Here is a 13,713-nt window from a genome sequence, read left to right on the forward strand (position 1 = left end):
CATGCAGTGTGTGTGCGTGCGCGCATGCTGGTATTTGAACTCAGGGCTTGGGTACTGTCCTTTATCCAAGGCTGGTGTTCTAGCATTTGAGCCACAGCTCCACTCTTGGCTTTTTGGTAGTTAAGTGCAGATAGGAATCTCATGGCCTTTCCTGCCCAGGCTAACTTTGAACTGTGACCCTCAGATCTCAACTCAGCTTTTGCTGGGCATTGTTGGAGCTAGCATTCTTCAGTGCAAAATGGAAGTCGATAGTGTTTTTCTTTTCTTTTGAGATTATAAAATACCACACCTACATTTTCCTGCTTTGGTGGCACTTCCTGGTTCTGTCTTACCTAAGCATAGTTATTTTTATATGTGTATCTTATTTCTCTTGCCAGATGACACATTCTTCTAGGGCAGAGAGGGACACAGTCACACGGCCCACTTAGGACCCAGCTCACTGTCTGAGCTCCCACCCACCAGCTGAGGATGCTCAGGATGTGTGGATGCAGGCTGGAGTCACTGCTCTGGGTCAAGGATAGATGAGGGTAAGATGATATAGGGCCGGTGAGCCCAGCAGCCTCTCCACTCCCTTAATCCCCACCCTGGGCTGGCAAACTCAGATGCTCGTGGGTAATCTAGCAGGGTGGGGGCAGTGCTTCAACACTTGGGAGCGTCCTGCTCTGACCCACGTGCGGCCTCCCTGGATTAAGAACCATCTGGAACTGCCTGGGAGCTTTACTGATGCTGATGTCTGGGTCCTCTTCCTCCCATGCGTTTTCAGCTACCTGGTCTTTGGTGCCGCTTTTTGTTTTTGTTTTTCCTTTTAAAAACATTTTTGGGATTGAACTCTGGGTCTTGTTCTTGCAAGGCAGGCATCCAGCCCCCTTTGCCTTTGTTCTTTTTGAGATAGGGTCTTACTTTATGCCCAGGGGGGTCTGGGCTGAAATCCTCCTACTTGTACTTCCCCTTTATCATTGTGGATGACAATGTACCACCACATGCAGCCACTGGTTGAGACAGTTTCAAAAACTTTTTTATGTCTGGCATCAAACCAAGATCCTGTCCCTATCTTGGTCTCCCAAGTTGCTAGGATTTCAGGCTTGAGGCACCTCACCCAGCTCTCTGGAACCTTTATAAGCTGAGGCTGAGGATCTTTGGCCTTCACAGTTTAAAAAGAGCAAGTCTCGGTGGAGAGCTGTTCCATCTGTCATCCTCTCTACCTTGTGGGAGCAAAGGTTCCCCTGAGAACACAGCAGAGATCTAATTCTTGACATCAGTACCCTGTGAGAGCCATCCAGTCAGAGCAGTGGGGCCCAATCCTGTCTAGAGGAGCTTCCACACCTGATGTCCTGGCACCACCTCTGCTGACAGAATCAGATGGAACTCGGGCCTATCTTTTAGAGACCATCAGAAGATACTGATGTAATGGGGATAAACTTGGTTTAGGGGAAGTCTGGGGGGCTTGTCTCCATCCTGTAATGGGGAGTATACTAGGGTCTCTTCTCCTGTTCTTTTTAGGGTAAGATGCTAGGCTAGAGGCAGCTGCCTGTGGTATGGCCCTGGCTCAGTCAATATTTATTTCTGTGATCTGGAATGAGTCAATAGACTCCTCTGTACTCTGTGCCTCTCAAAAAGGAGAGAAGATAATTCCTAGGCTCCTTATTGCTTCAGGTGGAGCACGTTACTAGAAGTCTATGATGAACAATTCTTTCCAAGTTGTGCTTGCTTAAAGAGCGCTCCACCCCATTCCCAACACCCTCTGTACCTCCCTCCCCCCCACTGGCAATTTCTATAGTGTTGCTAAATCTAGTGTTGCTTCACTGAATCCAAACACTACAAAATAAGCCACCAAAAGAAGAAACTGTCACCCAGAATGTAGGAAACATGTCCTACACAAGTTTGGAAACACTGCCATCTGTCACTCTGGCTGGCCCAGGCTGCTCCCCAGTCCTGAGCAGGCCCGCCTGAGGCGACAAGGCTAGTGCTTTTACAAGACATTCATGGCTCTGATGTCTGTGCAGAGGAGAGGCTGGCGGCTGCCACGGATGAGGCTGAAAGTGGAGGACCCCAGAATTCACATCAGAACAGAAGGTTTGAAGAGGAGCAAAATTGATGACTGAAGGCATCTATTACCACCATCAAACACTGATAGTTCGCAGTGATGGAAGCTGATAAATGGTCCACGTGGAAAAGAACAACATGAGCCCTGAGTTCTTGGCATTCAGAAAAAGAATCTTAGACGCACCATTTCAGAAGTGAAACTAGCTTTCCTGGAGGGTGGCGAGAGCATCATCTCCTGGAGACCCCAGACAGAGGAGAGCAGTGCTTCCCGCATTTTTAGAATAGAACAACTCTCCTTTGAGAGAAGACAACGTGGGTCAAATGCCTGTCAAAGGCCGGGGCTAGAGCCGGGCTACAGGAGGAGATTCTGTGGTCTACAACTCTCAGTGTGTTAGCACTTTAAAAACAGAGTGGGAGCCAGGCGCTGGTGGCTTGTGTAGGTAATCCTAGCTACTCACAAGGCTGAGATCTGAGCATCATGGTTTTCAAGGCAGTTCTCATGGCAGGAAAGTCCAAGAGACTCTTACCATTCATTAAGCAGCAAAGGGCCAGAAGTGGAGCTGTGGCTCAAATGGTAGATCTCAACCCTGAGTGAAAAAGCTAATGGACAGCACCCAGGCACTGAGTCCAAGCCCCAGTACAAACAAACACACACAGTGCCCAACGAGGCTCCCACCTGGCCTAGTGTGAAAACTGAGACGAGTACTCAGTGCCTCTTACCACAGAATTTTCTGCTGCCTCCTTGTGCTGAGCCAGAGGGATGATGTTAGGTGCCTAGTCTAAAAATTCTGTTCACTGATGTGGTATTTGGTATCCACGGAGCTTCAGTAGATAACACTTAGAATCTGCTGTGAGCAGTTCAGAAGAGTTTTATCTCAAGTGCATGCTCTAACGCTGGAGTTTTGTAGGGGTCGGGAAGCCTGGCTGGAGTGGCCACAGCCCTGTGGTGTGGTCACGAGAGTGAGGTAGGTTTCCTTGAGGCCTGGGGTTTGTGCCCATCAGAGGGACTGATTCCTCATTGCCTTCACTGCCATGCCACCCTCATGCCAGCTTCCCCAGCTTCCTGAGGAGGCACAGGGCTAGAGGTATCTTTCTGGGTCCTTCCATCAAGTGGAATCCCATTTGCTCCTCTGCCTCAACAAGTAACCTACAAAAGCAGGGGCTGTGACAGGATGGGGACTTAAGTGTCTGTGCTGGATGAAAGGCTAAGGATAGACAGAGGGATGGGTAGATGGGGTATAGGCAGGTGCTGGGGAGAAAAAGCCTTGTTCTGCTCCTGCTTACCTTAATCCCTGCCCTTGTTCAAGGGTGGCAGTGGAGGACAGAAGGAAGCCTGACAGAAGGGAGTAGCAGAGCTAGACTCATCTCTCCAACCAGGCCTGTGTCTGGATGAGGCTTCTCACTTCAAGGGGAGACAGCCTTGGCCAGCCAGTACCCAGATCCCTAGGGTCTGCCTGTGGGGTTGCTCCCTGGGGAGTGACTCCTATGGCAAGGGTGGGATTGGCATCCCCCACTTCATAAAATATCTGCACTGGAGTCTTCATGTTCCACTGTCTTCACCCAGGTATAAGGACAGCACCTGCCTGGAGGGGAGCCAAGGAATCAATGAAGGCAGGAATGGGAGGGAGGAAAGACATGAAGTGTTTTTTGTGCTTTGCACCTGCTCGCTCCTAGACTGGAATACACTGCCCTTGTCTGCTGACCAAACTGCTACTGGTGCTTCCAAACCCAGCTCTGATATCACCTGCTACGGTCTGAATGTTTCCACACACCCCCTTTCCCTCCCAAGCAGATGTTGAAACCCTCACCCCGGATGTGACAGTATTATAGTTGATATGGCCTTTGGGAGGCCATGAGGTCATACAGGTGGAGACCTCATATTGAGATGTGTGCCCTCAGGGGGAAAAAGAGACCTCTAGAGTCCACCAGCCCCTCCACCAGTGAGAACATGGCCATCACAGTGCATCAGAACGGCACTCACTTGACACTGGACTAACTGGGGTCTTGGCTTTAGGCTTTCCAGGCTCCAGAAGTTTAAGAAATATATTTCTGCAGATTTTTAGCCCCCGGACTAAGGGACTGTTATAGTAGCCTACTTAGGCTACAATGCTGTCCTTCTAAAATAACTGTTCATCCCTCTGTGCTCATGGTCCCTAGTGCTGCTAACACAGCAAGTCATATCAAAAGGACTCTCCATCTGCTCCTTGCTCCCTGCCCTGGAAGGTTCTACTCCATAGGTGCTGAGGGCTGAGGGAGGACCCAGTCAGCTGAAGCTCTTGAGACAGAGGATTGTAGAAAAGTCTCTAAGCAGGGTTGTTTTGGGGAAGGAAAGACAGAAGATACACTTTTGCCTTCTACTTGTCCTTGGCTGTTCTGGATAGCAACCGCTTCCCAGGCTTCAGGCCTGACACTACTGTCTGCCCACAATTTCACACTTGGATAGTGTATGTTGTTGTTTTTTAATCTGAGGCTTTCACTTGCTTTTGCTGATGAAAATGAAACCTGAAGGCTTGAAGAAAAGTGATTAAGTTCCTGGGATGGACTTAATAGGGACTCGGAGGCTGGTGGCACAGGCCCTGGAGAAGGTGTGGGATGCTGTAAGCAGCAGTGTGAGGCAAGACAGATCGGGCAGGAATGGGGTCTCTGCCCACAGGGACAAAGGTGTGGAAGCCATGCCAACTCTGCCTTCCTTGAACACGACTGCTTTCCAAAACAATCAACACAGGCCTGGCACCTTCACAAGGACACAGGATAGAGCAAGGACCAACTACTCCACTTGACAGACAGGGAAACTGAGGTCCAGAGATGACCTTGGCAAGGATTCATGTCCCCAATTTTCTGCTTGAGAACACAGTGCTTTTACTATGGGGAGAGGGGCGCGTACACAGTCACAGTCCCTTACTTATGCAGAAGAGCTTTGAGAGGCACAGAAAGCTCATGGCAAGTGAAACCTGCAATTCCTGTCCATTTGGATGGCTCCAATTCATTTCTGCAAACATTTATTAGGTGCCTTTTATGCACCATGCTCTGCTTTCCTCAGGGAAGAGTCAACTCCAGATTCTACTCATGGTGACTGACCATGTCCACAGCCCCCATGAGCCTCCTACTACTGGGTTATCTGGACTTGGGAATGCAATTCTGTCATTCCTTTAAAGCAACAGAGATCCAACTTCCTGGGTAAGCTTGTTTTTATTATTCAAATGCGAGGATAAGCCTCAAGCACACTCTGGGCCAGGTGGCGCGGGCGCCTGGCTAGCCCAGGGGAGCTGGGCTTGTGATTTAAAAACTGGCTAAGGATGGGCTCTACGGAGAGAGGAGTCTGGAGGGCACAAGGAACACACATTAGAGGGTCGGGATGGGGCAGATGTGTGGGGCTCTCCCTCACAGGAAGCACTTCTGTTTATAGCTCAGCTTGGGGTCCCAACAACAGACTTGGGAAGCCAGCCATCCTGTCTTGATATATCAAGACTGGCTTCCAAGCTAGTGAGAAACCAGCTGCTGCTCCCTGCGTGATGAGTCTAGCAGGGGCAGAGGGCCTACCATCCAATTTTTATTTTATTTTATTTTTGGTCAGTCATGGGGCTTGAACTCTTAGCTCTTCAGCTCAAGGCGAGTGCTCTACCACTTGAGCCACAGCGCCACTTCCGGTTTTCTGGTGGTTTATTGGAGATAAGAGTCTCATGGACTTTCCTGCCCAGGCTGGCTTTGAACCGTGATCGTCAGATCTCAGCCTCCTGAGTAGCTAGGATTATAGGCATGAGCCACCAGCGCCTGGCTACCATCCCATTAGTGTTTCTGAATCCTTTGCAAAATATTGCCCTCTGGGCAGAACTAACAGGGCAATGATACCTGTCCATAGCCATCCTGCTGAACTCTGCCTTCTCAGTGTCAGGGCTGTATGTGCTCTACTTCCCAGTCAACCCATATCCCTAGGCTGCAAGGGGCTACCACACCTTTATCATTGCTTTATCACTGACTTGAGGCAAGCTCAGCTGCAAGCAGCAGCTGCTGACAAGGGCTTCTGGTGGTGTGCACTCCACAGGGACGGAACTTCCCTGTGCTAGGACACCTCTCCTCCGACCACCCCCTCCACGGGAAATACCCCATCGCTGTCTCTGTGAAACTCAGCTAGGGCGCTACAGCCATCTTTACCTTGGAACAAGGCCCACATGGTGCACAGCTATGAGTCCTCATGCTGAAGCTATTGATGCTTCTCACTCTACGTTCTGCCAAGCTTGGGCTTGGCCTCAGTCATCTAAATCAGTGTTCCAGGAAGCTGGTTCCCATTAGCCACAGCAGCCATGAGGCTAGGGAGCACAAAAGTGGGTACTTCTGGAATCAAGGTGAAGCGGGTGGTACGGGGAAGGGCTCCTTGCCTGGGGCCCATACTACTTCTGCCCTGGCACAAAGCATTGTGGGAGGGAGGATCAGGCACCAAGTCACACCAGATGCTGTCCTGGCTCTCCTGGCTGCTCTTTGTACTCGGCAGTAGAGACCACTGTGGGTGAGGTAGAGACTTGATCACTGGGTGCATATTGATGCTGCTGTTTCCAATACAGCCGGAAGACCTCCAAGGGTCACCAGCCAGCCTGAGTCAGGGAGAGAGGAATGGGGCTGAGAAAAGTAGGCTTGCAGAAAGAAGGGGGTGCTCTCCTGGACTCCTCAAAGCTCCTGCCCTGGCCCCACCCCAGAGCTTCTGACTCACTCCAGAAGTCTGCCTTACACTACATGGCTACTTCTACCTCTATTCAAATTTCCCCCAAGCCTTGTATCTTGTGGGCTCCAAGCTACTCCTGTAAGCCCTACGGCCTGAAGCACTTCCTCTCTCAGGTTCCTAGCAGAGATACTAAATGTTCACTGCTACCTGTTCCATTCTTCCTTTGTGGAAACCAGAATCCTGTAACCTGCACAGGTTACCTGGAACAAGGCATTTTGACATTTCCTTGCAGCTGATTGGGCCAGGTGTTAAGTTCTGACCAAAGAGATCTTAGCAGGGTGTCAAGCATGAATTCTAAGAAGTGTTATTTAAAGTAAGAGGTGCATTCTTAGGGAAGTGTGTGTGGTGACTGGTGCTAAAGCACTTTCTCTAGACTATGAGGTATAGTCCTATGCTAAAAAAGAAGACAGAAGAAGACAGATGATAATCAGACCCTTATTACACCCAGGCCTCTTTATTTAGGCCTTACTAATTCTTGTTTTATTATTTTTGCTTTTCCTTCTTTCCTCTTGTCTGTTCCTTTTTTTTTTTTTTTTAAATTGTCAGTAATGGGGTTTGAACTCAGGACCTAGAGCTTGCTAGGTAGCCACTCTATTATCTTCATCACACCAAGCATCCAAGTGGGACCTGGACACTAGGCCCTCTCACTTCCTGTCCAGCAACATCTCCACTATTCTACCACTGACCTGCACGTGAAAGCAAGCCCTGTACACACTCGCATGCCTGGTGTGCAGATGTGGGGGCTCCAGATGCTCCCGCGGCATTCCCAGTGGCGGGCAGGAATAACGGCAAAGGCAGGGGCCGATGCAGCTGCCGCTCGCAGATGCTCTGCGACTGCTCAAGGACAGATCACCCCGAGTGAGTGCACGCACTGGCTGTCCATGGTGGGAGCAGGGAGGGCGGGGGGCAGGCTGCAGCCAGGGGGAGTTGGCACACATTTAGGAACTGTACTTGGCTGTCATTGGTACAGGCTATTTAGTGCATTCACCTCCCCTGGAGCGAGAACAGGACACTCTCAGGCTTAGAGATGGTGGGACACAGCATGTCCGTGGTAAACAATTTATTTTTCTACCTCAGTTGCTTACAGGGGGAAAAAATGTCATTAGGGAGTAGCACAGATACACTATTTACAGTGATGGAGAAAATCCACAATGGCTGAAATGACTGTGAAACAAACAACCAGGACAAGCTCACCCAAGCAAACAATTAAAAAAAAGTCTGTGGAAATAAAAAGGAAACTAACCAGTTATCTCATCAAGCATCTTTAATGAGATGAGTCACACGGCACACGCTGGGTCTCAAGGACACTGACGTTCAAGTGTATGGATTTGCTCACATCCATTTCATTAAATGGAAGCATTCGGGTCACTTCTCAAAAACACAGCCACAGACAAAGGGGTAACTCCTGCAGGTGCAACTGAGCAGTATGCTATTAAGCTGAAAGAGTGAGGGTAATTCAAAGAGGCAAGTTGCGGTTGGGGGGGGGGGGTCAGAATCATAGGAAAAGATCCTCGGGGTGGCCATGCCAAGCCCTGAGATGTGGCCTGAGGGAGATGGTTCTTAATGCTCCATTCCTTCCTATCCCAGTATATCACTAGGAAGGCTAGGACAGCACAGGCAGGGGAACCAGGGAGGGAGGAGCCCAGTGTGGGTTGGTACCTAGGTGTGTGTTTAACATGAGGCAGTGCCAGACACTGTAGCACTGCTCAAAGACAGGTGTTATTATTATGGCCAGAGCCACAGAAAGACTGACAGCAAAGAATAAAAACAATCTGATAACACTTGCACAGATGCTCTTCTATATTTTTGTTTTCCATGTTTTATACAAGGGTAATATGTATTCACCACTGTCCACCACAGCACATGAGTGCTCCGAGTCATATGGCTGCAATCCCTCTCTCGACCTCCAGCAATTCAAAGCTCACCCCATGAAATGCCTAGCAAGCCTGCTCAATCATTATTCTAAAAACTCTACACCTTTCTGCACCCTGAGGAGTCTCAAGAAGTCAGAAAAGTGTGTGGACCCTGCCACGGTCTGTGGGGAGCTGGGAAGGGGATGTGTCTCGTTCGCCATGTGTACAGGAGAGGTAAGAAGGAAGGGGAGTGAGAACATAAAGTCTGATTTTTTTTCTCCCCCTTGAACTTGAGTGAAGCGATGAGGTCTTTTCCAGGAATTAAAAATGAGAAACCCTAGGACCGGGTTTTGGCAGGCCCTGACAGCAGGTGGAGTGGACCAGCAGGATGGTGTCCTCTCTAGAAATGGGAGCAAACCTGAAAAATTTGTCTTGCAAAAATTGGCAAATAGTCTGCAAAGTGAAATGAAAAACAGAAGGGAGCAGATTAAGTGAGAACGGGAAGTCCAGAGGGGACTGTGAGAGGGCGTGGGGACCACTGATTATAGTCACAATTCTAAACTCCAAACCACTCTGCATGATGGGCAGGTGGGGTGGACACCTGGGCCTGGGGAAGAGCCATTTCCAAAGTGGACAGCTGCCACCCGGCTTGTCCACGAGCAGCTCTCCACACTCATGCACTTTTTTTTTCCTTCCTTCCTTCCTTCCTTCCTTCCTTCCTTCCTTCCTTCCTTCCTTCCTTTCTTCCTTACTTCCTTCTTTCCTTTTTCCTTTCTCTCTTTCTTCTTCCTTTCCTCCCTCCCTCCTTTCCCTTTTTTTTTGTGGTGGGGCTTGAACTCTGGGCCTGGGTACTGTCCCTGAGTTCTTCAGTACTCAAGGTGAGTACTCTACAATATGAGCTACAGCACCACTTGTGGTTTTCTGGTGCTTAACTGGAGATAAGAGTCTCATGGACTTTCCTGCTTGGGCTGGCTCTGAACCATGATCCTCAGATCTCAGCCTCCTGAGTAGCTAGGATTACAGGTGTTTGTCACTGGTGCCCGGTCCCCTTTCTTGGGCACCTCATTTATTCTCAGAGTCCTACAAGGGAGGTCGAGGAATCATCCAAACTATGTGGCCTATGTGTCCATGGATCAATAGTGCTGTCCACTGCAATGCCTGCTTTCTGCCCCATTCACACCTAGTGACTGTGCTGATTTGTAAGCTGTAGAAGCTACAGCCATGGGAAGCAGCATTATCTCAGGGCACAATCAATCCCTCTTCTCCCCCCACCAATACACACCCCCCACTGCCAATCCTATTTCAGTGTGCCTAGCCTCAGTTTGGCTGCTTTTGCATGTCTGTCTACTTAGGGCAGACCTAGAATGTAGGTCATGGAGACAGAGTTCTACCAGATGTTTCCTGAGCTGGCTCATGGAATCCCTAAGGGAAGGCTCTTACAAAACATAGCAGCCTCCCAGCAGGGGGTTCAGTGTGTTGTTTCCTCAAATTATTACATGTTAAGTTCTCCTAATTCTGCCCTGGTAAGACCAGCATTCAGCTGCAGGACTATGGCAACCTGATTATGAATGGAGGCAAGTTGTACTGAGCATGTAGATCAGCTCAAGATGGGTCAGCCCGTGTGTCTCTTGAAGGCAAGGGCTAGAGAACAGAGTGCCAGTCTGCAGGACACTCCAGGCTGGATTGTGCGTATATGTTTGAGTGTAGATCATACACTCTCTTTTTGACCTCTACAATAGCACAGTCTCACAGATCTCTCTGCAGGATGATGGAAATGTTCTGTGTTCTGCATGTGGCTGTTGAGTAGCTATAATGTGGCCCAGGACCCCAAAGAACGGAATTTTCCTTTTCATTGAAATTTAATTTAAATTAAAATGTTAGTGGCTAAGTCTATACTAGTGCACAAACAACTGAAGGGACTTGAGGTTGACAGTGGAGTATGGAGAGATAGCCCCCCTGCTGTGGGGTGGTTGTGGGAGAGCTTCTGAGGGCCACCTAGGATCTTTGTTGAGGTTTCATTTCAGGAAGGGAACTGACCTGGCCCCAGAAGAAATGGCAGAGCAGCTGCCTGCCTCCCAGCTCTCCTATCTCAAGCCTCTGCTGCTGTAGCTGCCCTCCTCCCCTTTGACCCACACCATCAGAGAGGTGCACAGAACCCAAAGATGCCACCTAGTCCCCTTGCTTATGAAGAAAGTGAGGCCCAGAGAAGCTGAGAGCCTTGCCACAGTCACTTGTCTAATTGGTGCCAGAGTCAGGACAAGTGCCTGGGCTGAGGGAGCCATGGGGCAGGGCCCTGAGTATCCCAAACGCCTCCTGTACCATCTCTGGCCACACACCCCCCCCCACTCCCAAGCTTGTGGCCAATGCTATCTTAGGTCTCTCTGCCCACCACCCCTCCAGGACACCTCTCTGCTCCTCGAGCCCCTCAGACCTTGATGCTGATAGGCCATGTGGAGGTGCAATGACCTGCCAGGAGTGACCAGCCAGGAGTCTAGAGTCCCCCATGTGGAACTGTCCTCAGTGATAACCACAGAGAATAAATCTCTTCCCAACAACCCCTCCGGAGATCCCAGCTAAACCTTCACCCAGACGCTAGGCATTCTACTATATTCCCATCTATACCCCATGTCCCGGAACTAATTCACCTCTGCAGGGAGAGGCAAAGCTTCCTGCAGTATCCTCCCCATCCCCATCAGACTTTGTTTGCCCTGGGTCTGCCCTGGGTCTTCCAGTCACCTGAGAGCTGGAGCTGGAGCTGGAGCACCAGGGTGTGAGCAAGTACCGTCTGGTGCCTGCTGCGGCCCGACAGTCATGTCAATGAGAGGAGAGCCTGTGCAGCTCATCCAAGGCAGACGGCGCCCACCCCGCCCACAGCACGGAAGGGCCGGGAGGACAGTGATCAGAGCCAAGAGGAAGGACAAGAGGAGGGGAAGGAGGGAGAAAAGGAGGCACTGGACATCAAGCATGAGGAGTTGGGATGAAGGAGACAGGTGATGGGGCGCTAGACAGTGAAAGGAAGCCCTGGTCCTTGAGTTCAGTCTCCAGCTAAAAGAACCCTAGAGCAGGCTTCAAAAACAGGAACTGGCCAGGGGCATCTTGTCTTTGTTCTCTTCCCTCCCTGTCAATAGAGTCTTCAAACTCTCCAGCCAATCAGACACTGAGCTGCTTTCTGATCCTATACTAAAGGGAGGCGCAAGGTAGCTCGCCCAAGTCATCTCTGGAATGGAGAAATGTATGAGCTGTGTCCTCTTTCCAGGCCCTCCCCTCCTCCAAATACAGCCCACCTCCCCAGTTCCCAACATCCCAGGAATCCGAGGCACTTACTTGGGAACTGGTAGCCATAGCTAGGCGCAAATCCAGGGTAGCCTCGGCCATAGGTTGCCACAAAGTTGGGGTAGCCTTGAACACAGAGAGAGAGAGCTGTTAAAACAGTGGCCTCAGCTTTGGAGTGCAGTCCCAAGGTGATGCACACATGCCAGAGTCATTTTCCTTCACAGAATGACTTGTCTCTGGGAGGATCTTTACCCAGGTCCCGGGTCACCACTCTCCTGTGGTGGGAGTGGGAGGTGGGACTGTCAGCCTGCTGGTAACCCGTATTTGGGCAGCCCAGACCTCCCAAAGCCCATGCACTTTCTTGAACCTGCAGAGTAAATGCCACACATTAGCACCAAACACAGGGCCTGTGCCGGGCTCTGACATTTGGAGAGCTTACCCCGAATGTACTTTACTATAAAGCTGTTGACAGTAGGAGATTAAAGTCCTTGTAATGTCTCCTCCCGAGGTGGTGGACAACAAGGCCAGCAGCAGGCAGAGCAGGGGTTTTCTGGGTTGTGTGTGTGTGGCGGGGGGAGGTGTCTCAGTTTAGTGGCTAACCTGAAGGCTGGCTGACCTTGGCTTTAGGCAAATGCTGGACCTAAGTAGCCATGGCCTGAGGCTTCGGGGAGAAAGCAGGGTGATCATAACACGCCACAGTGGTGCCAGTGTCTCAGGAAGTCCTGGGGAGAGCCATGGGGGGATGGGTGTGTGGAAATGTGCACCGTGAGGCGTGGCCCAGGTGCAGAAGCCAAGGTCCCATGTTTTCAAGGATACGTCAAGACCCTTGTCTTGGCAGCACACCTAGAGTGACCAGTTACTGAAAGCTGTCTGGGGAGGCTGCTGCAGGCTAAGCCTGAGGTGCACAGAGAGCCTGCTGGAAGTCCTAGTGTCGATATGACTTCTAGATGTCACTTCAGGCTCTGCCTACTTCATTCTTCACATCCCTGCCTCATCTCCAGCTACAGTGATGGCCAGTGTAGCTGGGATTTCCTTGGCCACAGCAGGTTCACTTGTCCCTGCTGGCCTTAAATGCCATGGTCCCTCCTGACCACTCCGCAGGGGAAGCTCAGAACAATTCTACTCCCCAAATACCTCCACAGCTGCCCTGCCACCAGGCTACTTAGCCTTCTGCTTTGGCTTCCAAGGTCAGTGACTGGGTTTGGGGCTGCCAGGGCTGGAGTCCTTGCCTTGTGAGACTTGAGAGGAGGCCAGGCCAGTGAACGTAGGCTCAGCCAGTGCGACCCTTCCCCAGGTGCTGCCTTGGGAGCCGGTGGGCAGAAGGGTGAGGGGCGATGGCTCAGAATGTACGCGGGTGCCAGCAGCAGAATCCAGCATTCGGAGGAGGCAGCAGCTAGAGCTAGGACACCTCTTCCCACAGCCCCCTAACTCCTGCCTCTGTCCTGAGTCCTGTTCTTAGGCTCTGGTGGGTTCTGTACACTGCCCACACTCCTTGCAATGATCTCCTTTGCTGCTTCCAGCAGCCAGCGTTGTTCCTGTAGTTTCCATGAAAGCTCTGTTTGAGCACCATTTCAACAAGTGGATTCTGCACAGCCTGGAAACCCTCTAGCAGCCAGGACAGTAAAGACCACCCGCCTCATGTCTCTGTGCTCCCTCACGCTCCTAAACAACATCCCCAAACATCAGCTCTAAGGTGTCATCATTTACTTTCCCAGTCGATTCTCAAGTGCTTTCTGACCCTGTAAGTGAGGAGGAGGGAAACGCTCTACCTTGCTCACCTCTGCACAGTCAGGCTTTGCTATTCTTTCTGACGCCAGTTCAGGCTTT

At 50.7% G+C, this 13,713-nt stretch overlaps 1 protein-coding gene across 8 annotated transcripts in view; it reads right to left on the minus strand.

Moving 5' to 3' along the window:
- Msi2 (musashi RNA binding protein 2) overlaps window positions 1-13,713 on the minus strand; it is a 373,812-nt gene that overhangs the window by 28,869 nt on the left and 331,230 nt on the right. For all 8 annotated transcript variants that reach the window (XM_069993232.1, XM_069993231.1, XM_069993230.1 and 5 more), the window contains one exon: window positions 11,938-12,012. In XM_069993232.1, coding sequence (XP_069849333.1) covers window positions 11,938-12,012 — 75 coding nt within the window. The remainder of the gene's footprint in view (window positions 1-11,937; window positions 12,013-13,713) is intronic.

Source organism: Dipodomys merriami, unplaced genomic scaffold (genome assembly GCF_024711535.1).
Source record: "Dipodomys merriami isolate MVZ:Mamm:240054 unplaced genomic scaffold, mDipMer1.0.p SCAF_42, whole genome shotgun sequence".
Classification (NCBI taxonomy): Eukaryota; Metazoa; Chordata; class Mammalia; order Rodentia; family Heteromyidae; genus Dipodomys; species Dipodomys merriami.